This window comes from Rana temporaria, chromosome 1 (genome assembly GCF_905171775.1).
Source record: "Rana temporaria chromosome 1, aRanTem1.1, whole genome shotgun sequence".
Classification (NCBI taxonomy): Eukaryota; Metazoa; Chordata; class Amphibia; order Anura; family Ranidae; genus Rana; species Rana temporaria.
The window spans coordinates 499,500,935-499,523,120 of NC_053489.1; the positions used below are offsets into that span (position 1 = coordinate 499,500,935).

Consider the following 22,186-nt stretch of genomic DNA (forward strand, 5'->3'; position numbering starts at 1 on the left):
CCTGCTGCCTCCTGCCCTGCTTCTCTCCTTCTGCGACTGGCCGCCGCCTTCATCCACCCCTAGTGACAGCAGGTCGGCAAGCCCAGGACCGATCTATCAGTCACTTGGGCGCGATCAGCTGGTAGATTGCGGTCCAGGGGTTGCTAATCTGGGATCCAGAGTATGTTTTGTAAACTGCAATGCACTTCTAGTGTAAGGTTTATACAGAATTTCATTGTAATTGCTGTATTCTCCTTCATGGAGAGAGAAAAAAAAAATACTAGGCTATGAAAGCAGAAGCATGTCCAGTTCAGAAATACTGTAGTCTGCTTTAAAAAATAAAATTGTTTATATATATATATATATATATATATATATATATATATATAATTTATTTTTTATTTATATATATATATATATATATATATATATATATATATATATATATATATATATATTTTATATATATATATATATATATATATATATATAATATATTCCTTCTCTCTTGCCTTCTTTCTAGGATCTGCTCCTAATTCTCCTAGGAAAGGAAGTCCTCTGTTTCCAGAAAGAAGTTCAGAACCCAGCAACCTGCAGACAATGTCAAAATGTTTATCTGCAAGTCTCCCAGATCTGGATTCTGAACAGTGGATTGAAGTAAAGAGAAGACACAGAGCCTCTCCTACAAAGCCAAAGGTATAGAGATTGGTTGAATGTTTAATGTCTATTTTCACCTAGAACTGAACTGCATAATGGTTTTCTATAGCAGAGTCATTGAAACATGTCTGCTTACAGGAAGCAGAGAGCCGTCCAGTGACTCCAAAACAACACGTGACCGAGGAAGTGGAGCAAGAAGAGCTGGACTTCATGTTTGATGAGGAGATGGAACCCCTACAGGGACGCAAAAATAACTTCACAGACTGGTCTGATGAAGACACAGATTATGAGATTGATGATCAAGACCTGAATAAAATCCTTATTGTTACACAGACCCCACCTCACCTTAAGAAGCATCCAGGTGGAGACCGTACAGGAAATCACACGTCACGATCTAAAATGACATCTGAACTAGCCAAGGATATTAACGATGGGCTGTACTATTATGAGAAAGACCTATGGAAGGAAGATAGTGAAACGGATCATCTAGCATTGAAGGTATTTTCCACCTGTTTTATTAGGAGTAATTTACAACCTTAACCTTGCAGAGCCATATATTTCTGTGCAGTAAAATCAAATGCAGCATTCTTTACATTGCTTTCTTGTATTTTTCACATGAGAATTTGATCGACATCATGTTTTAGGCCTCATTCACACAGGCATACTTAAAGCGGAGTTCCGGCCACAATTTTACTTTTTAAATATAAATACCCCTGTAATACACAAGCTTAATGTATTCTAGTAAAGTTAGTCTGTAAACTAAGGTCTGTTTTGTTAGGTTGTTACAGCATTTAGACACTTTATAAAATAGAAATTGGCTGGGGCCATCTTAAGTGTGGGCATCATGAAGCCAGACTGTATGACTTCCTGGATTTCAGCCTTGCAGATCTCGCACTTGCTGCACAAGCAGTGTCAGATCAGGTTTCAGCACCTGTGCTGTCCAAGTCACATGATTCTTTGAGACTGGGGAGTGCACAGACTCCTGGAAAGTTACACCCACTACATTCCCAGGAGTCTGTGTGGTGCATTAAGCACCTAGGTGCAGGAAGTGGGAAGATTAACTATTCTGCCTAGCAACAACACTTTGAAGGCATCTAAAAAAAAAAAAAAATTTCGTAAAGGACTAATGACATTTTTTTAAAACTACTGATGTAATGTTATATTTATGGGTGGAACTCCACTTTAAGTGTACACCCGACACTTCACAACTTCGGCAAAAACTATTCCCAAGTACTGCTGCTAAATGCAACCCATTCACCAGACAGTGAGGAGGCGCCTTCCAAATGCCTCTGGAAAGTGATCCGCCAGTTGCTTTTCAGAAGGGAAACAAGCACTGCCATGTGTGTAAACCTAGAATAAAATGTAAACCACATTTAATGAATAGCAATAGGTGGTGTAATCTTTGTACATATCATGTCCCTGTTGTGGGGATCCACTGTTAAGCATGGGTCTAATCATCAGGCAAGTCTTTCTAAGAAATTCCTATAAATTCAGTTAGCCAGTATCAGTATATCAAACTGACTCCATCTTCTGGCTAGTATCTGTACTGATTTGAATGGTATACTGTGTAGAATCCCGTTGCTGTTTTTTTTAGCCAAAGCTGAGTTAAAATCAGAAACTGTGGGCCAGATCCACAAAAGAATTACGCCGGCGTATCTCTTGATACGCCGCGTAATTTCAAATTTTGCGTGTCGTATCTTTGTTTTGTATCTACAAAACAAGATACGACTGCATCTCGGATCGATCCGACAGGCGTACGTCTTAGTACGCCGTCGGATCTTAGGTGCAATTTTTTGGCGGCCGCTAGGTGGCGTTTCCGTCGAATTCCGCGTCGAGTATGCAAATTGGCTTGTTACGGCGATCCACGAACGTACGTCCGGCCGGCGCATTTTTTTACGTCGTTTGCGTTCGGCTTTTTCCGCTGTATAGTTACCCCTGCTATTATGAGGCGTACTCAATGTTAAGTATGGCCGTCGTTCCCACCTAGCATTTTGAATTTTTTACGCTGTTTGTGTAAGTCGTTCGCGAATAGGGATTTGCGTAGAATGACGTCACCGTCTTGAACATTGGCTTGTTCCGGTTTCATTTCGAGCATGCGCACTGGGATACCCCCACGGACGGCGCATGCGCCGTTAAAAAAAAACGATGTTTACGTCGGATCACTACGTATTTACATAAAACACGCCCCCATTACATCCATTTGAATTCCGCGCCCTTATGCCACCAAAGATACACTACGCCGCCGTAACTTACGGCGCAAATTCTTTGAGGATTCGGAAAAAATAAATAAGTTACGGCGGCGTAGTGTATCTTAGATACGCTGCGCCCGGCGGGAAGGTGCGCCGAGGTACGTGAATCTGCCCCTGTGTTTTTACCCCCAAAATATACCATCACGTGATGGAGGTACAATCAAGAAAAGACTGCACAAAGTTCAACCGTAGATCCACATCTACTAAATCATCCCTCTTTGTAGCTTTTGCATGTTTACACCTATGGTATGACTGCAGTGCTAGAAGTAGTTCACTCGTAATCATTGTTAACATGGTTTTGTGTAGTTATTGTGTTTTTCTTTTTGTTTTTGTTTTTCTGCCTCCCAAAATTCAGCAAGAAATAGAAAACTTCAGGAAATTAAATCTCATCAGTAAAGCAGAGTTTGACAGTCTTGCACCAGAGCTAGCAGTTCAGCCAGATACCGAACAGTCCCCGCCAAATATTCCCATTTTTCCTCAAGGTAACATGCTATGGACCTTTTTAAGCTGATTTGTTTTTGTTTTGTATACTTCAAGTACCAAATCCTGATTGTCCTTATCTACACACAGGTGTTCCAGAATCTCCTGTATCCATACCTGTTAGAACTCCTAAAACTCCCCGTACTCCACGCCTGCAGGATCCCAGCAAGACCCCACGATTTTACCCCGTGGTAAAGGAAACCAAATCCATGGATAACCAGGTGAAGCACAAAATTATTATAGCACGTTACATAGAGAAAAAAAAGATGTTACATAGTTACATAAGTCCATCTAGTTCAACCACAAAAAAAAACAAAATAAAAAACACAGTACAATCCCATACACCCAACTCCATACCCACAATTGATCCAGAGAAAGGCAAAAAACCCCAGCAAAGCATGATCCAATTTGCTACAGCAGGGGAAAAAATTCCTTCCTGATCCCCCGAGAGGCAATCGGATTTTCCCCGGATCAACTTTACCTACAAATCTTAGTACTCAGTTATATTATGTACATTTAGGAAAGAATCTACTGAGCTGGCCAGAACCACCTCTGGAGGGAGTCTGTTCCACATTTTCACAGCTCTTACTGTGAAGAAACCTTTCCGTATTTGGAGATGAAATCTCTTTTCCTCTAGACGTAAAGAGTGCCCCCTTGTCCTCAGTGTTGACCGTAAAGTGAATAACTCAACACCAAGTTCACTATATGGACCCCTTATATATTTGTACATGTTGATCATATCCCCCCTTAATCTCCTCTTCTCAAGAGTGAATAAATTCAGTTCCTCTAATCTTTCCTCATAGCTGAGCTCCTCCATGCCTCTTATTAGTTTGGTTGCCCTTCTCTGCACTTTCTCCAGTTCTCCGATATCCTTTTTGAGAACTGGTGCCCAAAACTGAACTGCATATGTGTGCAAGTTTTACCAACAAAAACCCCACCCTGTATCCTTTGAGCCTTAAACCTGCAGTAGATCTATAAGAAATCAAAGCCTTTACAAAGGGTGATCCAGCAGGGAAAAATCCCTTCATGTGATCTCTGTGGACTCTTCAGTTTAACAACATCTTTGTTGTAAACTAGTGGCCAAAACTGAAAAGCATATTTTTATAAAAAGCTATATTGCAGTCTAGACTATTTAGTTAAATTCTATATTTTTTCAGGAAGATAAATCGATCCTCTCGTTCAACTATTTACATTGTCAAGGGTTTTTAAAAACTGTAAAACTTATGCTTGCCAAATTCACCGTTATAGCTAATGACCTATAACTTTCTATCGTGCTGATTTATTTAATTTTTTTCCACTACAAAGTGGGAGATTTTGATTTTCCTTTAAAGCCAACAAACAACGCCAGTGTTGTGTTATGAAGTACCCCACCACCCAGCATCACTTGAGGTATACAAGTATGCCACCAAAGATGAAATGTATGGGATGCCATATTCCATGCCACAGGCTGCCTGTTTTTGTCCTCTCTCTGAGAGGAACTCCGACCAATTATGATGGTGATCACGTTAAAGTTCCACTATAGTAGAAATATCTTGTATTCTGAAAATTGTTTAGAGAGGTGTTTATTGCAGATGCCACATATTTCCTACGGCAAGCCATAGATCAAGGGTGTCAAACTCAATTTCATTGCGGGCCGCATCAGCATTATGATTGCTCTCAAAAGGGCCGGTTGTATCTGTAAGATTAGATGTCCAGCACATCCCCTCCCCTTACATTAGATGTCAAGAGCCACCCCACCATGAGAAGTTGAGTCCCCCACTCTCCCTTACATCACAGTGTACCCCCTTACCTTATGCTGCTGCTGGGAAGAAGCTGGATGCATTGCTTGAAAGCAGAAAGTAAGGGTCTGGAGGAGAACCAGAGGAGGGCTGGGGCTCTCCTGCAGCTGCAGGAGAGGTGCGAGGGGCACATGCAATGAGCTTGGAGGGCCAGATTCAGGCTGCGGGCCTTGTGTTTTACACCTGTGCCATAGATGAATCGATTTTCTTTCCATCCACCACGGGTGGAAGGAGATGAGACTTTATTTCCCCCATTAACACAGTCAGTGTTTATGGAGGAATGCCTATTGTATTCTGCCAGTGGGGGGAAAGCCTTCCCAGCTGGCATTATAAAAATGGTTACTGCTAGTGACCTATAGCCACTGGCAGTAATTGTGTTTCAAAAGTCCGACAGGCTGGTTGTACCAAGTTGATCGATGGATCAACTTGGGTAAATCAACCTGCTCATACATGGATCAAAATTTGTCCAGTCCCTGCTGAACCAGACAAATTCCCATCCATGTATGGCCAGGTTAAGGTTTAGCTCTTCCCTTTACAGTGTTAAAGAATTTCTAAAGGAAAGAATAGAAAATAAATCAATAACAAACTTGTTATACTTACCTGTGTAAAAGTGAGAGTCTGGGCTGGCAAAACTATAAGCTTCTAGCAAAAAAAAATAATGTAATAAACCACTTAAAACAATATTTGCAGGGCTAATGATATTGGTGTTTAAACAAAAGAATAAAGTCCAGTGACAATAAATATCAAGGTAGTATAAATCCAAATCTTGTCATCCATGTATCGCCATGTGTGAAAAGACAAATTTGCATCTGAAATCCAGTGTAACCACTGATATAGATATTACCATCTATACTACAAAAACCACGTGCTCCACCACCAGAAACAAGATGGACTCTTACCAGAAAGGATGGACCCTATTACAGAGTCGCATGTCCCAAGACAGACTACCAGGTCTGAAAATAGTCAGATCACAAACAATCGCAGGTAATTCTGGTGCATCTCAAGCCTGGCTGGCTTTGTGAAATGGTTTCCTCAGCCCGGCCACCGACATGCTGTCCTCGGCGTGTGATGGGGAAGGGGAGCCCGGTGTCTGCTGATCAGCATTTGACAGCTGTCACCAGGCTCCCCTCACCTCGCCTGACGAATGTGTCTGTTCACAGATGGTGACAAGATTTTGATTTATACTCCCGTCACATTTACTGTCACTGGACTTTATTCTTTTATTTAAACACCAACATCCTTAGCACTGCAAATATTGTTTTAAATGTTGTACTTGCCTGCTCTGTGCAATGGTTTTTCACATAGCAGCCCAATCCTCCTTCTTTTTGGGTCCTCTTTTTGGAGTCCTGCCCCCCCCCCCCCCCTGCTGAATGCCTTCCAATCGCAAGCCCCTTGCTATGGGGGCACTCGAGCAGGCTCGCTTCTGATCAGGGAGAGATTCCAGGGAGCCGCTGCTCTTATGCACATTGCTGGATCAGGTGCACCCAGAATATGTTTTGCCTTATTGTATAGAATGCATTAAGTTAAAAAAAACTTGAGCCTTTAGAACCACTTCAAAGTTTTCCCCGACTCCTGCTACTGTTGGTTTAGCTGGATGACTTGGTCTGAATGTAAATGTATTGAAAAATATAAATAAGGGGGGGAAGGGAATCTGCATACTAAATACTGTCATTACCTAAACTGACCTCATGTCATCATCAGAATACAATACAGTACCAAATTTGTCATAAAGGTGGAGTTGCTCTTGAAATAATCAGACTGTTGTGTTTGTAGACCCCAAGAAAGAGGAAAACCCGACACAGTTCAAATCCACCTGTGGAAAGTCATGTTGGATGGGTAATGGATGTCAGGGAGCACAGACCACGGACTTCATCAGTGAGGTAAAATGTTATAGCGCATTTCTACCATTTCATTCATTATGATTTTTATTTATTTTATTCTTAACCATTGGCCTTATGTATCCATGGTTAACATCCCAAAACCATAAACATTACTGTGACCAACAAGCCTGGGTAATTGTGTTGGGAACTTTGATAAATGCACTTTACTGACCACTAATGAGCACTGCTGCTTGGACGGAGGGCGGGACGAAACATATTGACATTGTGGTCTGGATGAATCGAGCTGAGGCTGCTTTTACCTGCTAACCAGTCGAATGCTGCTTAGATCCACACAGAGGACCACAGTTGGGAGACTAGGTTATCTTGCTTTGCTCCTAATCTGCTGCTGTGCTAGCGCTGTGTTTGGACCTTGGAGTCTAAATAATCTTGCATTCACGTCTCTGTTTTTGACCATGTTTGAGTTAGAGAAGCTCCAGGATCCTCCTAAACAAAAAAAAACAAAAGTCAGCAGCTACAAATACTGTAGCTGCTGATGAAATTTTTTTTTAGGACACTTACATGTCCAGAATCCAGTGGTGTCCTTACCCGAGCCAATTTTTTAAACGGCTATCGGGTGCCGCCACCGCCATCTCCGCTTAAGGGACTGGCAGTAAAGCCTCGTGGCTTCCCAGCCAGTTCCGTACTGTGCATGCATGAAGCAATCTGCACTCTGTGAATGGGCCGGCTGCGGGGAAAGAGGAGAGGGGCTAAACTTCCGGCTGAGTTTGCCACGGCAAACTCGGCTGGAATTGGGAGCGGGTACCTGTCAAAGCCAGGTACCTGCTCCACCTCAAAAGGTGGCAAATGTGGCAGCAGGGGGGAGCAGACAAGCGGCGCTTCCCCTTTTTTAATGATTTATCCCCTTTTTGGAAGGAAAAAAGAATGGCAATTGCTGTTAGAGTGGTTCTAAAGCCTTTACCTTTTCACCTTTACTGCATGAAAAACCTTCTGTGCTGCAGCTGTCCCCCAGACCCCCCCCCCCCAAACCATTGCACAGAGCAGGTAAGTATAGGCATGTTTGTTATTTTTGTAATAAAAAAAAAGTGTCACATTATATACCTATACCCGCTGAGTTGCTACATTTATGTACTGTCGGTCTTTAACCACTTAAGGACCGCCTAACGCCGATATACGTCGGCAGAATGGCACGGCTGGGCACAGGCACGTACATGTACGTCGCCTTTAAGATTCCAGCTGTGGGTCGCAAGCGCGCCGACAGCGGCGCGCTCACGACCCGGTCCTCTTCTCCATGACCTTCCCCGCGGGAACAGTGGACCCGATCGCCGCCAGTGTCCCGCGATCGGGTCACAGAGAGGAAGAACGGGGAGAGGTAAGTGTAAACAAACCTTTCCTGTTCTTCCTAGTGAGCCTGTCACTGATCGTCTGTTCCCTGTCACAGGGAACGACGATCAGTGATGTCACACGCCCAGTCACGCCCCCCCCCCCCCACAGTAAGAATCACACATTAGGGCACACTTAACCACTACTGCGCCCCTCCTGGTTAACCCCTTCACTGCCAGTGTAATTTTTACAGTAACCAGTGCATTTTTATAGCACTGTTTGTTGTAAAAATGACAATGGTCCCAAAATAGTGTCAAAAGTGTCCAATGCAGAATGGCACTGCTGGGCACAGGCACGTACATGTACGTCGCCTTTAACCACTTAAGCCCCGGACCATATTGCTGGTCAAAGACCAGAGCACTTTTTGCGATTCGGCACTGCGTTGCTTTAACTGACAATTGCGTGGTCATGCGACGTGGCTCCCAAACAAAATTGGCCTCCTTTTTTCCCCACAAATAGAGCTTTCTTTTGGTGGTATTTGATCGCCTCTGCGGTTTTTAGTTTTTGCCCTATAAACAAAAATAGAGTGACAATTTTGAAAAAAATGAATATTTTTTACTTTTTGCTATAATAAATATGCCCCAAAAATATATAAAAAAATATATATTTTCCTCAGTTTAGGCCGATACGTATTCTTCTACATATTTTTCGTTAAAAAAAATCGCATTTAAACGTTTATTGATTGGTTCGCGCAAAAGTTATAGCGTTTACAAAATAGGGAGTAGTTTTATGGCATTTTTATTAATATTTTTTTTTTACTAGTAATGGCGACGATCAGCGTTTTTTTTTTTTTTCCGGTACTGCAACATTATGACAGACACTTCGGACACTTTTGACACATTTTTGGGACCATTGGCATTTTTATAGCGATCAGTGCTATAAAAATGCATTGGATTACTATAAAAATGCCACTGGCAGGGAAGGGGTTAACACTAGGGGGCGGGGAAGGGGTTAAGTATGTTCCCTGGGTGTGTTCTAACTGTAGGGGGGGGGGTGGACTCACTAGGGGATATGACTGATCGCTGTTCATACATTGTGGGAGCTGTGTGTTTACATTTTTTTCATAGCACTTTTTGCTGTGAAAATGACAATGGTCCCAAAAATGTGTCAAAAGTGTTCGATGTGTCTGCCATAATGTTGCAGTCACGAAAAAAATCGCTGATCGACGCCATTAGTAGTAAAAAAAAATTATTAATAAAAATGCCATAAAACTATCCCCTATTTTGTAAACACTATAAATTTTGTGCAAACCAATCGTTAAACGCTTATTGCGATTTTTTTTTTTTACCAAAAATATGTAGAAGAATACGTATCGGCCTAAACTGAGGAAAAAAAATGTTTTTTTTATATATTTTTGGGGGATATTTATTATAGCAAAAAGTTAAAAATATTGAATTTTTCTCTTTCGTTCATAGACGGACACAGCATCCTTTGACCTTAGGGTTATGCTTCTTCCTACCAGGAGATTTAGGCAGAATTCTACAGCACTTAAGGTGTTAAAAACTTTCCTTCATGCCGCTCCTCCCAGGGGGCGTGGCTCCCCCAGGCATAACCCACACCCTGCTTTAGCAGCCTCAGTTTGTTTCTGCCTAACCGTCAGGAGAGTCAGGCTCTCTCTGGAGTCCTGGACTCTGGAGTTTTTTCTTGCAAATTTTTTTGCATCTTGCGAGTTTTTTCCTCGCTTTTTTATTTTATTTTTATTTTTGAATCCTGCGATTCTTCTATCAACAGCCGACTGGGTGACAGGCTGGGTCCTCGGCCCTTGTAGTCCCCCCAGTTCGGCCTTTGGGACGTCCACGACAGGCCCCGTGGCTCCAGGGGCGGCCGGGGAACTTCGGTTCTAGGGCACACATATGACCGGTCTCTGTGGCCTTGTCACAGTGTGTCTGGCTGACAACCATGCCGTTCGCGGACGTTGGTTCTGTCTGGGATACCTCCAGCCAGGTAGTCGCAGGACAGGTAAGTAGTGGCCCCTTACTCAGGTAAGTGGTCTGGCTGGAATGTTTTCCCTTGGGAGGTCGACTGAGGGTTTTTCCCTGCTTTCCTCTCTCCCTTATTCCTCTCCCTCCTTCCCCCTTTGGGTGACGGCTGTGCAGGGTTTTTTTTTCCCTGGGGCTCATTTTTTTTTTTTTTTTACTCGGGTATGGCTGGGGCTGTTCTGTGTTGCTGCAGGGTACTGTGGTGGTCATTCTGGGCATTTTTGTGTGTGCTGTGTGCTGTTTTGGTGTACTGTCTTTTTTGGGTACACTGTCTTTTTAAAACTGCGCAATGGCGGCCATTTTGCCGGAGCCGCGCTTGTGTTATTCGGCGGCCATTTTCTTGTGGCCGGCGCCGTTTTCAGCACTAGTTCGGCCTCTAGTGGCCGTTTCGGCGGGGGAAAAGACCGCGAATCCTCTGAGGGGACAGACGCAGCGCTGCAGCTTCTCCTTAGCACACACTTGTCCTTCACAGACCGCGCTGTACCAGGGGGGTGGTGAGTCTCAGGGGGCCCCATACTGTGCTCTAGCGGCCGGGAGGTGACCTGTGGGGGACTTTTTTCCTGCCATTGGCAGTGGGGGTGACACGGCAGCTGCAATATGGAGCCTGAATCAGGCCCCTCATTCCTCACAATGCCGGAATTAACCCTTAGCGCCCCTTCCCCTGCCACATCTGTTGAGTTTTTCTCGCCAGGTTTGAAGCTGCCAGTGCTCGGTTGGGGGGTAAAAAGCGCCCCCCCTGGAGGCTGTTTCTGGGGATATCTCTGACGCAGAATCTGATAACGCTGTTGCTGCTTCCAGGTCAAGGGACCCGTGGGCAGACGCTCAGACGCGTTGGTGGCTCCCTGGGGTCAATATCACCTGATTTACGCCTTCCCTCCTCTAAGGCTCCTACCCCGCCTGCTGCGCAGGGTGGAAGCCGAAGGGATTCCAACAATCCTGATCGCCCCAGATTGGCCGCGTCGCTCTTGGTACGCGGACCTGGTACGTCTGGTGGCAGACGCCCCCTGGCGCCTGCCTCTGAGGGAAGATCTCCTGTCTCAGGGTCCGATCTTCCATCCTGCTTTACGGTCACTGGCTTTAACGGCGTGGCTGTTGAGAACCAGGTACTGAAGGACCGGGGCCTGTCGGGCCCGGTAATCTCTACCATGATGCGTGCACGGAAGTCCACTTCTCGAAAAATTTACCATCGTACATGGAAAGCATACATCTCTATGTGTGAGGAGATGAAGTGGCACCCCCGTACTTACGTGGTGTCCCGGATCCTGCTGTTCCTACAGCGGGGAGTGGACCAGGCTCTTGCCTTGAGCACGATCAAGAGTCAGATTTCTGCTCTGGCTGTTTATTTTCAGCGTCCCGTGGCAGCACACTCTTTGGTTCGCACGTTTGTGCAGGGGGTCCGGCATGTGGCCCCCCCGGTGCGCCCTCCGCTACCTTCTTGGGACTTGAACTTGGTCCTCTCGGCGCTTCAGCGTGCCCCCTTTGAGGACATTCGGGAGATCCCCTTGCTGACTTTGTCGCAGAAGGTGGTCTTTCTGGTAGCTATTACCTCTATCAGACGAGTGTCTGAACTGGCGGCCCTGTCTTGCAAGGCCCCCTACTTGGTCATCCATCAGGATAAGGCCGTGCTGCGCCCGCGACCTTCTTTTCTTCCGAAGGTCGTTTCGGCCTTTCACATTAACGAGGACATTGTTGTTCCATCGTTATGTCCTCAGCCGAAGAACCCGAAGGAAGCCGTTTTACATTCTCTGGATGTTGTTTCGGGCCCTTCGAGTTTACTTGTCGGCGACAGCTCCGTTCCGGAAGTCGGATTCGCTGTTCGTGTCTGTGTCCGGTCCCAGTAAGGGCCTGGCAGTCTCGTCGGCCACCATTTCCAGGTGGATCCGACAGGTTGTGCTTCAGGCCTACGCCCTGAAGGGGCGGGCGCCTCCCTTTCGGGTCACGGCGCATTCCACCAGGGCGATCGGAGCCTCCTGTGCTTTCCGACACCAAGCCTCTGTGTTACAGGTGTGTAAGGCTGCGACCTGGTCGTCGGTCCACACTTTTTCAAAGTTTTATAAGGTGGATGTGAGTGCATCTTCTGATGCCTCATTCAGCCGCAGGGTGTTACAGGCGGCAGTTTAAGGTTGGAGTTCCTCCGTTGAGTAACTCCGGTTTTGTTTGGGGTGCAACCTGTTGTTTGCTGTGTGTTTTTTTTCCCACCCCTCGTTTTTTTGACACTGCTTGGGGACGTCCCTAAGGTCAAAGGATGCTGTGTCCGTCTACAAACGAAAGAGAAAAAAGGATTTTTGTACTCACCGTAAAATCCATTTCTCTGAGTTCATAGACGGACACAGCACCCACCCCTCCTTGGTTTGTACTGCTTGTTACGAACTGAGGCTGCTAAAGCAGGGTGTGGGTTATGCCTGGGGGAGCCACGCCCCCTGGGAGGAGCGGCATGAAGGAAAGTTTTTAACACCTTAAGTGCTGTAGAATTCTGCCTAAATCTCCTGGTAGGAAGAAGCATAACCCTAAGGTCAAAGGATGCTGTGTCCGTCTATGAACTCAGAGAAATGGATTTTACGGTGAGTACAAAAATCCTTTTTTTTCAAAACTGACGTTCTATTTTTGTTTATAGTGCAAAAAATAAAAACCGCAGAGGTGATCAAATACCACCAAAATAAATCTCTATTTGTGGGGAAAAAAAGGACGCCAATTTTGTTTTGGAGTCACGTCGCAATTGTCAGCTAAAGCGACGCAGTGCCGAATCTCAAAAAGGGGCAAGGTCCTTAACCTGCATATTGGTCCGGGTCTTAAGTGGTTAAGAGACCTTTATCGTGACATGATTGTACTTTCTTGAGAGATTGTTACCTCTTTTCCAACACCTGCTGTGTACCGATATGCCACCTTTCATGTTTATATGACCGTTTTTGTCAAATTACACTGTCAATTCCTATAAATAAAGATTTATATATATATATATATATATATATATATATATATATATATATATATATATATATATAAAAAAGATCCATTTGACTGATTTACATCTCAAAATAAGCCATGTTAAACAAATCAAGGAATGCAAATCACTGATTTCAAACACGTATGGAGGTTGAGCTCCAGCCTTGCTGCACATTTGTATCAGTTCAGTGACCCAAAAGTCACTGAAGCCAAGTACAGACCAACAACTAGCCTTTTCAGGAGGTGGTCATCCATGGCAGGCCATATGTTTGTTCCAGTACAGGTTTTCTTTAGGATCAGGCCACATTGGTTATTTTGTGTTCATAAATGATTTCAGTGAAATGCAGATGTGCAAATTGATAACTTGCATTGCTTATTAGCCATTGTGATGTGTACTGCTGACTCACATTGTGTGACTTCTTGTTTGCAGCAGTTCTAATGCTTCTCCTTCAGAAGGCACCCCACTTGTCGGAAGCTATGGGTGCACCCCTCATTCTCTGCCCAAGTTTCAACATCCTTCTCATGAACTGTTGAAGGAGAATGGATTTACGCAGCAAGTGTACCACAAATATCGGCGACGGTGCCTAAATGGTAAATATGTGTTTTCTAACCTTGTATAGAGAGATTTTCTGGGCTTTGAGGTAGGACAGAAGGGATATAATACGTATGTCCCCATCCAACCCTCTACCAAATATACTATCACCAGAGCAGAGGGGATAACTTATGGAAATTCCAGAAAATGTGCAGCTTATGTGAAGGATCAATACTTACTTGGAGCAGCATTAACATTTTTTTCTTGAGTTTAATGCTCCAGTTTGCACAGGTCAGCCGTATGTGTCATGTGATGTAGACTTCCTTCCTTTGGGGATGCTGATGTTAGCTGGTTTATCTGTCCTGTTGTGTTACTACAGCAAGATGTGTCACAAGTATGACTCCCTTATCATGTGCCTGGGAAAAACTGAAGGCCTTAACAATGGAATTATTTGTGCTAAGCACATGTGGAAAGCATGAGAAAGCGTTATCAGATTGTGGTGTATTTACTGATCACGTAGCTTGTGGTGTTATGCCGCGTACACACGACCGTTTTTCAGGATGTAAAAAATGACATTTTTAATGGTCTAGAAAAAACTACGTTTTTTTCAACCCGATTATTGTTAAACCGGCCTTGCCTACACACGATCGTGAAAAAAAAATGCTCTAGCAAAGCGCGGTGACGTACAACACGTACGACAGCACTATAAAGGGGAAGTTCCATTCGGATGGCGCTACCCTTGGGGCTGCTTTTGCTGATTTCCTGTTAGTAAAAGACGATTCGCGCTTTTCAGTCTGTTACAGCGTGATGAATGTGCTTACTCCATTACGAACACTAGTTTTACCAGAACGAGCGCTCCCTTCTCATAACTTACTTCTGAGCATGCGCATTTTTTTTCACGTCGTTAAAGCCCACACACGACCATTTTCTACGACGTTAAAAACGACGTGAAAAATTAGAGCACGTTCTAAATTTGTAATGGACATTTTTTACTTCGTGAAAAATGCTCTGGAGCCCACACACAATCGTTTTTAATGACATAAAAAACAAACGTCATTTTTTCAACCCGAAAAACGGTCGCGTGTACGCGGCATTACAGTTATTAATTGTTGCTCTATGTTTTTTGGGTTTTAATTGCTGTAGGGATTGTAGTGTTATTGCATATTCAAAATGGAATATTCTGTTTTGTTTTATTGCTACAAAGCATTGCCATAGTCCACACTGTAATTGCAGGAATTCCAAACTATAGCTGAAAACGTGTACAATTAGAACATGGATTGCTCTAAGTTTTGTCGTAATGTGCTAGAAATGTATTGCCAATGTGAATATCTTACTTCGAGTTTATGCAAGACGGGGCACTAGTAGTATCAATAAAGAGGAGGTCCAGCCAAAATATAATAACGACCCCAATGCTGCTTGGCAGAAGTGCTAACTATTTAGCCGCTGTGTTTTACTGATCTAAACACATTGTCGTCTATGGAACAATGCACATAAAAATCCATAAAACAGGGATGAGTACAGAGAGGAAAAATAGAAAGTTTCCCATTTGAGTGCAATAAATTACGCACGGATGCATATATGACAACTAGAACGGGATGAAGATTTTTACCCATGCATACGCACGTTTACACAAAGTGTTTACTAAACGTTTTACTCAATCTTTCTGTCAACAAGATCCAGAGTATAAACATAACGTAAATTATTACATCCATGTGTAAGAGGCCTATTCTGTCAGTGCTACAGGGGGAGGATTTATGACCTCGTATAGTAAGTCTGTCTCACTGCGTCTGTTTAGCACTACCCTGCTGTGTAATATGATTGATAAATGTACCTTGAATCATTTTCTGTCTTTGTTTTTAGAGAGAAAAAAATTGGGAGTCGGTCAGTCCCCAGAGATGAACACTCTGTTCCGCTTCTGGTCCTTTTTCCTCAGAGATCACTTTAACAAGAAAATGTATGAGGAGTTTAGGCAGATCTCTGTTGAAGATGCCAAAGAAAACTACAGGTAACCTAAAGGAATCATCTAAGGCCGCGTACACACGATCAGTCAAAACCGATGAAAACGGACTGAAGGAAGCTGTCTGATGTGCCTACACACCATCGGTTAAAAAAACGATTGTGTCAGAACGCGGTGACGTAAAACACACGACGTGCTAAAAAAACGAAGTTCAATGCTTCTAAGCATGCATCGACTTGATTCTGAGCATGCTTTTGACCGATGCTTTTGCATACTAACGATCGGTTTTGACCCATCGGAAGGATAACTGACCGATGGGGCCCCCACACGATCGGTTTGGACCGATGAAACGGTTCTTCAGTCCGTTTTCATCGGTTTTGACTGATCGTGTGTACGCGGCCTAACTTGTATTCTTCTGGAAAAAATGATCAGCTAAAGAAAATATTAGATCAGCCAAATGTCGCTTCTAGAAACACGATTTTTTTTTTTAACCAGAATCTTATGGTTTGTTAATATTTTGTCTGCCATGTTGGCATGTGTACTGTCTGCATTTAAATAGTGCTATGGTAAAATACTAGGAAAAAAACAGTCGTTTTCGGTGTAGAAATGCGGTTGCTTGGCTTAACCTGTGTAGTGCTATATAATGTATATTGAATTCTTTTAAGGATTCTAACACACAAGTCAAAGACGGGCTTGTACACGAGTGCACGGACCAGCCCTGTTTTGCCCAGTAGTGTGTGCGTGTGGGTCAGTCTGGTCTCTTTGGGTATGTTTTTGGACAGAATAATGGTGACATGCAGACCTTCCCCAGCAGCCTGGTTGTTCTTTTCTAAAGGTGTGTAGAGCATTGTTCTGCTTTTATGCAACTACCTCCCTACAGAGCCATGTGCCAGGAGAGGGATTCACTTTTCTTTCTTTCTATAGAAGAAAAGCTTCCACTCTTACGAACAGTGTTAAAACAAAGCAATCTACTACATGATCCTGTCTTACCAGCTGCTTATATTTTAAAGCACAACTCCAGAAAAGTGTTTTATTTAAATCTGCAGTGTATAAAGAAGTCAAGTCTCTGGATGTTAATGCCACTTTAAAAGGGAAATATGGCCAAAGCTTGTTTGGCCATACTTCTATGCTGGGTCACGTGAGTGCACTTACTTATATATTCATGTGACCCAGATTCAGCGGACTAAAGCCCTCTGTCAGCTAACGTCCCAGAGCCGCTCTAGGTGGGTCTCTACATTATTGATGGGATCCACCCAGATTCCTGATTGACAGCTGCACTCCTGTGACCAGGGCTGGACTGGGACAAAAATTTGGCCCTGGACTTCATCCAGACCGGCCCACTTTGACATGTCTCTACTATGGCGGCCGGACAACTCCCGCACCCCCCCCCCCCGGCCACCCAAGCCCCCTCTTCCCCTTCACTAGCCACTAACCATTCTACTTTATTAGAGTAGAACGGCTGGTACTCTTATAGGCAGTACCAGTGGGGAAGCTAGACATTATTTCACCCAGAGCAAAAAATCAGTTTGGTGCCCCCCTTATGGGACAAGTTTAGGAAGAAGTGAGAAACTCCCAGGCCATAGCTGTTGAGTCAGCTGTCTGTCCCCTCCCCCATGCTCCTCTGGTCCTCCCCCTGATTATCTGTTCCCCCAGGTGAGCGCTGCGGGGAGGGAGAGGAGGTGAGCTCTGCGGGGAGGGAGAGACAGAGGAGCGGAGGGGGGGCGGCGGTCCGCTGTCACTGAAGCCGGCCCACTGAGCCATCGGCCCACCGGGAAACTCCCTGTAGTCCCAATGGCCAGTCCATCCCTGCCTGTGACCCATAGGAGAATCCCAGCCAAACGAGCTCAGGCTGGACTTCTATAAAACTGGGGAACAGGCAAACTTTGCTACTAAGGTGAGGTTGTGGAAGACTGTTTCATGTCACAGGTCATACACCATGGGGTAAGACTGAGCACAGCAACAAGACACAAGGCAGTTATAGTGGTCGCTCCAAGAAAACTTAATGCGGCAGATGAAAGACACTTCATGCTTACTTCCCTTCGAAATCAGAAGATGTCAAGCACTGTCATCAGCACAGAACTGGCAGAAACCAATGGGACCCAGGTACACCCATCTACTGTCCAGAGAAGTCTGACCAGAAGTGGTCTTCATGGAAGAATTGCAGTCAAATTGCCAACCCTCTGACCTGGCTACAAGGCTAAGTGACTCAACAATGCATGAAAACCTAGGAACTGAGGAGCAGGTGATCTGGACCGATGAGTCGAAATTTGAAATATTTGGCTGTAGCAGGAGGCAGTTTGTTCACGAAGGGCATGAGATCGGTACAATAATAAATGTCTGCAGACAACAGTGAAACATGGTGGAGGTTCCTTTCAACTTAGTTTGGGGCTGCATTTCTGCAAATGGAATTGGAGATTCGGTCAGGATCAACAGTGTCCTCAATGCTGAGAAATACAGGCAGATACTTGTCCATCAGGCAAAGGGTGGTCACACCAAATATTGGGCCAGATCCACAGCCGCCGAGCGCAACTTAACTTTTCAGAGTTAAGTTACACTGCCGCAAATCTCCCAAGTTAGGTGCCGATCCACAAAGCACTTACCTGGAAATTTGCGGCGGTGTAACTTAACTCCGTCCGGCGCAAGGCGTTCCTAATACAAATGGGCGATTCCCATTTAAATTAGGCGCGCTCCCGCGCCGGACGTACTGCGCATTCTCCGTCGGGTAACTTACCCGACGTGCATTGCGCTAACTGACGTCGCTCCGACGTCATTTGCTTAGACGTTAACGTAAATGGCGTCCAGCGCCATTCACGAACGTCTTACGCAAATGACGTAGAGTTGAAAATTTCGACGTGGGAAGGACGGCCATACTTAATAGGGCTTAGTCAAATAGGACTCAGCCCTATTTTTACGCGGCGTAACTCGACGTAAACTACGTAGATTTAGCGCGACGGGCCCGTCGGAACGTTCGTGGATCGCCGTAAGTGTTCATTTGCATATTCTAGGCCGGCCGCAATGGCCTCGCCACCTAGCGGCCGGCCTAGAATTGCATCCTTGAGATCCGACAGTGTAATTCAATTACACATGTCGGATCTTCTGCCTATCTATGGTAAACTGATTCTGTGGATCAGTTCCATAGATAGAAACAGGGATACGACGGCGTATCAGTAGATACGCCGGCGTATCCCTTTTGTGGATTACCCCCATTGATTTTATTTGGATTTCTCTTCTGTTCATTTACTTTTACTCTCTATTGTTAATTGATAAAAAAAAAAAACTTAAAGGGGTTATAAAGCTTTGTGTTTTTTCACCTTAATGCATCCTATGCATCAAGGTGAAAAAACACCTTGTACTCTCGGGGCCCCCCCAGCCCCCCGTTTTACTTACCTGTGCCACGAAACTCCCCCAGCTTGGCTCCCATTGGCTCCCGCTGCTGTCAATCAAAGCAATGATGCTGCACAGTGGGGGGCAGGGCCGAGTGATACAGTAATCTGCTAGCAAGCTAACCCCCTTGAGAGAGCGTTTCCCAGAACAGGGGTTAGCTGTTGCAGGGAGGAGCCAAGACAGCCACCCCAGAAGATGAGGATCGGGCCCACTCTGGGCAAAACAAACTGCACAGTGGAGGTAAGTAAGATATGTTAGTTATTTATTTAAAAAATACCTTTACAACCCCTTTAACATTTCTATTTATGAAAACATTCTTAATTTACATAATTTTCTCAGATCTGTCTAAAACTTTTGCACAGCAGTGTACCAACGACTATGTATTACAAGGGCCTGCCTAATTTTTGATACATATTGATTAGACATATTATTAGGTAGATGATTGAACAGACAGGTTGTGTACACTGCACTGCTAGGTGTACTATACTACATTATATCTGTACCTTTTGGCCATTTTATTTTACACTTTTTTTTATCATGCAGGTATGGCCTGGAGTGCCTTTTCAGGTTCTACAGTTATGGACTGGAAAGGAAATTTAGACCAGATATATTTAAGGATTTTCAAGAAGAAACTCTGAAAGATTATGAAACTGGTAATAATAATCTACTTGTACCATAGTAACACGTTTTATTTGGTCCTGCCATTTTCTGAACTTTATTTGTCACAATCAGGTCAACTGTATGGACTGGAGAAGTTTTGGGCTTTTCTTAAATATACCCAATCCAAAAACCTGTCGGTAGATCCCACACTGCAGAACCACCTGAGCAAGTTCAAGAGACTGGAAGACTTCAGAGTTGATGTAAGTCATTACCTAAAAGCTGACCCAGTCCTAGCAAGTAGATGCAATTGGTAGCAGCTGTAACCTAGCAAGACATAGTGCATTTGGAAAATTTGGTTCAACCACTTGCTGACCGCGCTATAGCAGTTTTACTGCTACAGGGTGGCAGCTGTGTGCCGGATCACGTGTGTGTGTATATATATATATATGTGTGTGTGTGCAGGGGCGCGTGGCACTTTTGCTGTGATTTACAGCAGAAGCTGCTCTGCATGTGACGGGCACTCGATGTCCGCTGGTACCCGCCGATTGTCGGGCATAGACTCAGAAAGGAGCTCTGCCTATGTAAACGAGGCAGAGTTACGTTCTGACAGGAGGGAAGGGATGCATTCTGTATTCCTGCAAAATAGGGAGTCAAATTAATCTCTTCCTCTAGTAAACACAGCAAACATAGTAAACACAAACACTGGCTAGGCACGCATTTAACCCTTTGCTTGCCCTAGACGTTTAACACCTTCCCAGCCAGTCTCATTAGTACAGTGACCGTGTATATGTTTAGCACTGATCACTGTATTAGTGTCACTGGTTCCTGCAAAGTGTCAGTGTCTGATTGTCTGCCGTTATATCACAATCCCACTATAAGTCACTGATTGCCGCCATTACTAGTATAAAAATAAATACAAATTCCAGTATATATCCTATAGTTTGTAGACATTATATAACGTTAAACCAATCAATATATGCGTGTTGGGATTTTTTTTACCAAGAACATGCAGCAGAATATATATTGGCTTACATTTATAGAGCCTTTTTTTATGAAGAAAGGTTTTATAGCGGAAAGTAAAAATTATATTTTTAAAATTGTTGGTCTTTTTTCATTTATAGCGCAAAAAAATAAAATATGCAGAAGTGATCAAATACTACCAAAAGAAAGCTCCATTTGTGGGGGGGAAAGGCCACAAATTGTATTTGGGTACAGTGTTGCATGCCTGCGCAATTGTCAGTTAAAGTATGCATTAAAAAGTGCAAAAAAGTGGCCTGATCATCAAGGGCCCAGATTCAAGAAGCACTTGCGCCCGTGCAACCATAGGTTACGCAGCGCAAGTGCTTACTTGCTCCGGTGTAACGAGTGCTCCTGATTCAGGAACCTCGTTACACCGACTGCAGGCTAAAATCTGCGCGGCATAAGGCCGCTAGGGGGCGCTCCCATTGTGATCAGCGTGTAGTATGCAAATTGCATACTACCACTGATTCACAAGCTTGCGCGGGCCCCGCGCAAGCCAGGTACGGAGTTTCCATACGGCTACTTTTAGCGCAAGGCTGCCCCTTCTAATAGTAGGGGCAGCCAATGCTAAAGTATAGCCGGCCTTCCCGCGCCGTGAAATTTGAATTTCGTGGCGTTTGCGTAAGTGAAACGTGAATGGCGCTGGACGCCATTCACGTTCACTTAGAAGCAAATGACGTCCTTGCGACGTCATTTGCCGCAATGCACGTCGGGAAAGTTTCCCGACGGAGCATGCGCTGTACGCTCGGCGCGGGAGCGCGCCTAATTTAAATGATTCCCGCCCCCGGCGGGATCATTTAACTTGCGCGCGCTTACACCGGGCAAATTTGCCGGCCCGCCCTCGCAATTCACGGAGCTACTGCTCTGTGAATCGAGGGCAGCGCAAAATATTTGCAGGGCAAAATTGTTGCCCTGCTCCCCCGCAAATATCGCACAATTCTACTTGAATCTGGGCCAAGGGGGGTAAATCTTCTGGAGGAAAAGTGGTTAAACAATGGTCTAAACCTCAATTACAAAAAAGTAAATCCACATAAATACAGAATGCAATTATTTGCAAAACTCCTAAACCCATATTTTATTCACAATAAAAAATAGAAAACATAAACATATCAAATGTTTAAACTCAGAAAATGTACCATTTTAAGAAAAAAAAATAAGGTAATTGTGAAATTGATGGCAGCAACACATCTCAAAGTTGGTATAGGTCAACAAAGGCTGCCAGAGTAACTGGTACTAACAAAGAAGAGCATATGACAACTTATTTAATAAATCGGAACCGGGGCAGTAACGTGATTGGGTATAAAAAAAAGGGCATCTTAGAGAGTCAGAATGTCTCAAAAATCAAGATGGGCAGAGGTTCACCAAATTGTGAAAAGCCAAGTCTTAAAATGGTTGAATAATATATCT

The 22,186-nt window shown here is 44.3% G+C and overlaps 1 protein-coding gene across 1 annotated transcript in view; it reads left to right on the plus strand.

Moving 5' to 3' along the window:
* LARP1B (La ribonucleoprotein 1B) overlaps window positions 1-22,186 on the plus strand; it is an 87,313-nt gene that overhangs the window by 59,652 nt on the left and 5,475 nt on the right. The window contains exons 10-18 of the mRNA XM_040330770.1: window positions 503-675; window positions 775-1,134; window positions 3,241-3,367; window positions 3,456-3,586; window positions 6,917-7,023; window positions 13,717-13,877; window positions 15,679-15,823; window positions 19,703-19,812; window positions 19,892-20,019. Coding sequence (XP_040186704.1) covers window positions 503-675; window positions 775-1,134; window positions 3,241-3,367; window positions 3,456-3,586; window positions 6,917-7,023; window positions 13,717-13,877; window positions 15,679-15,823; window positions 19,703-19,812; window positions 19,892-20,019 — 1,442 coding nt within the window. The remainder of the gene's footprint in view (window positions 1-502; window positions 676-774; window positions 1,135-3,240; window positions 3,368-3,455; window positions 3,587-6,916; window positions 7,024-13,716; window positions 13,878-15,678; window positions 15,824-19,702; window positions 19,813-19,891; window positions 20,020-22,186) is intronic.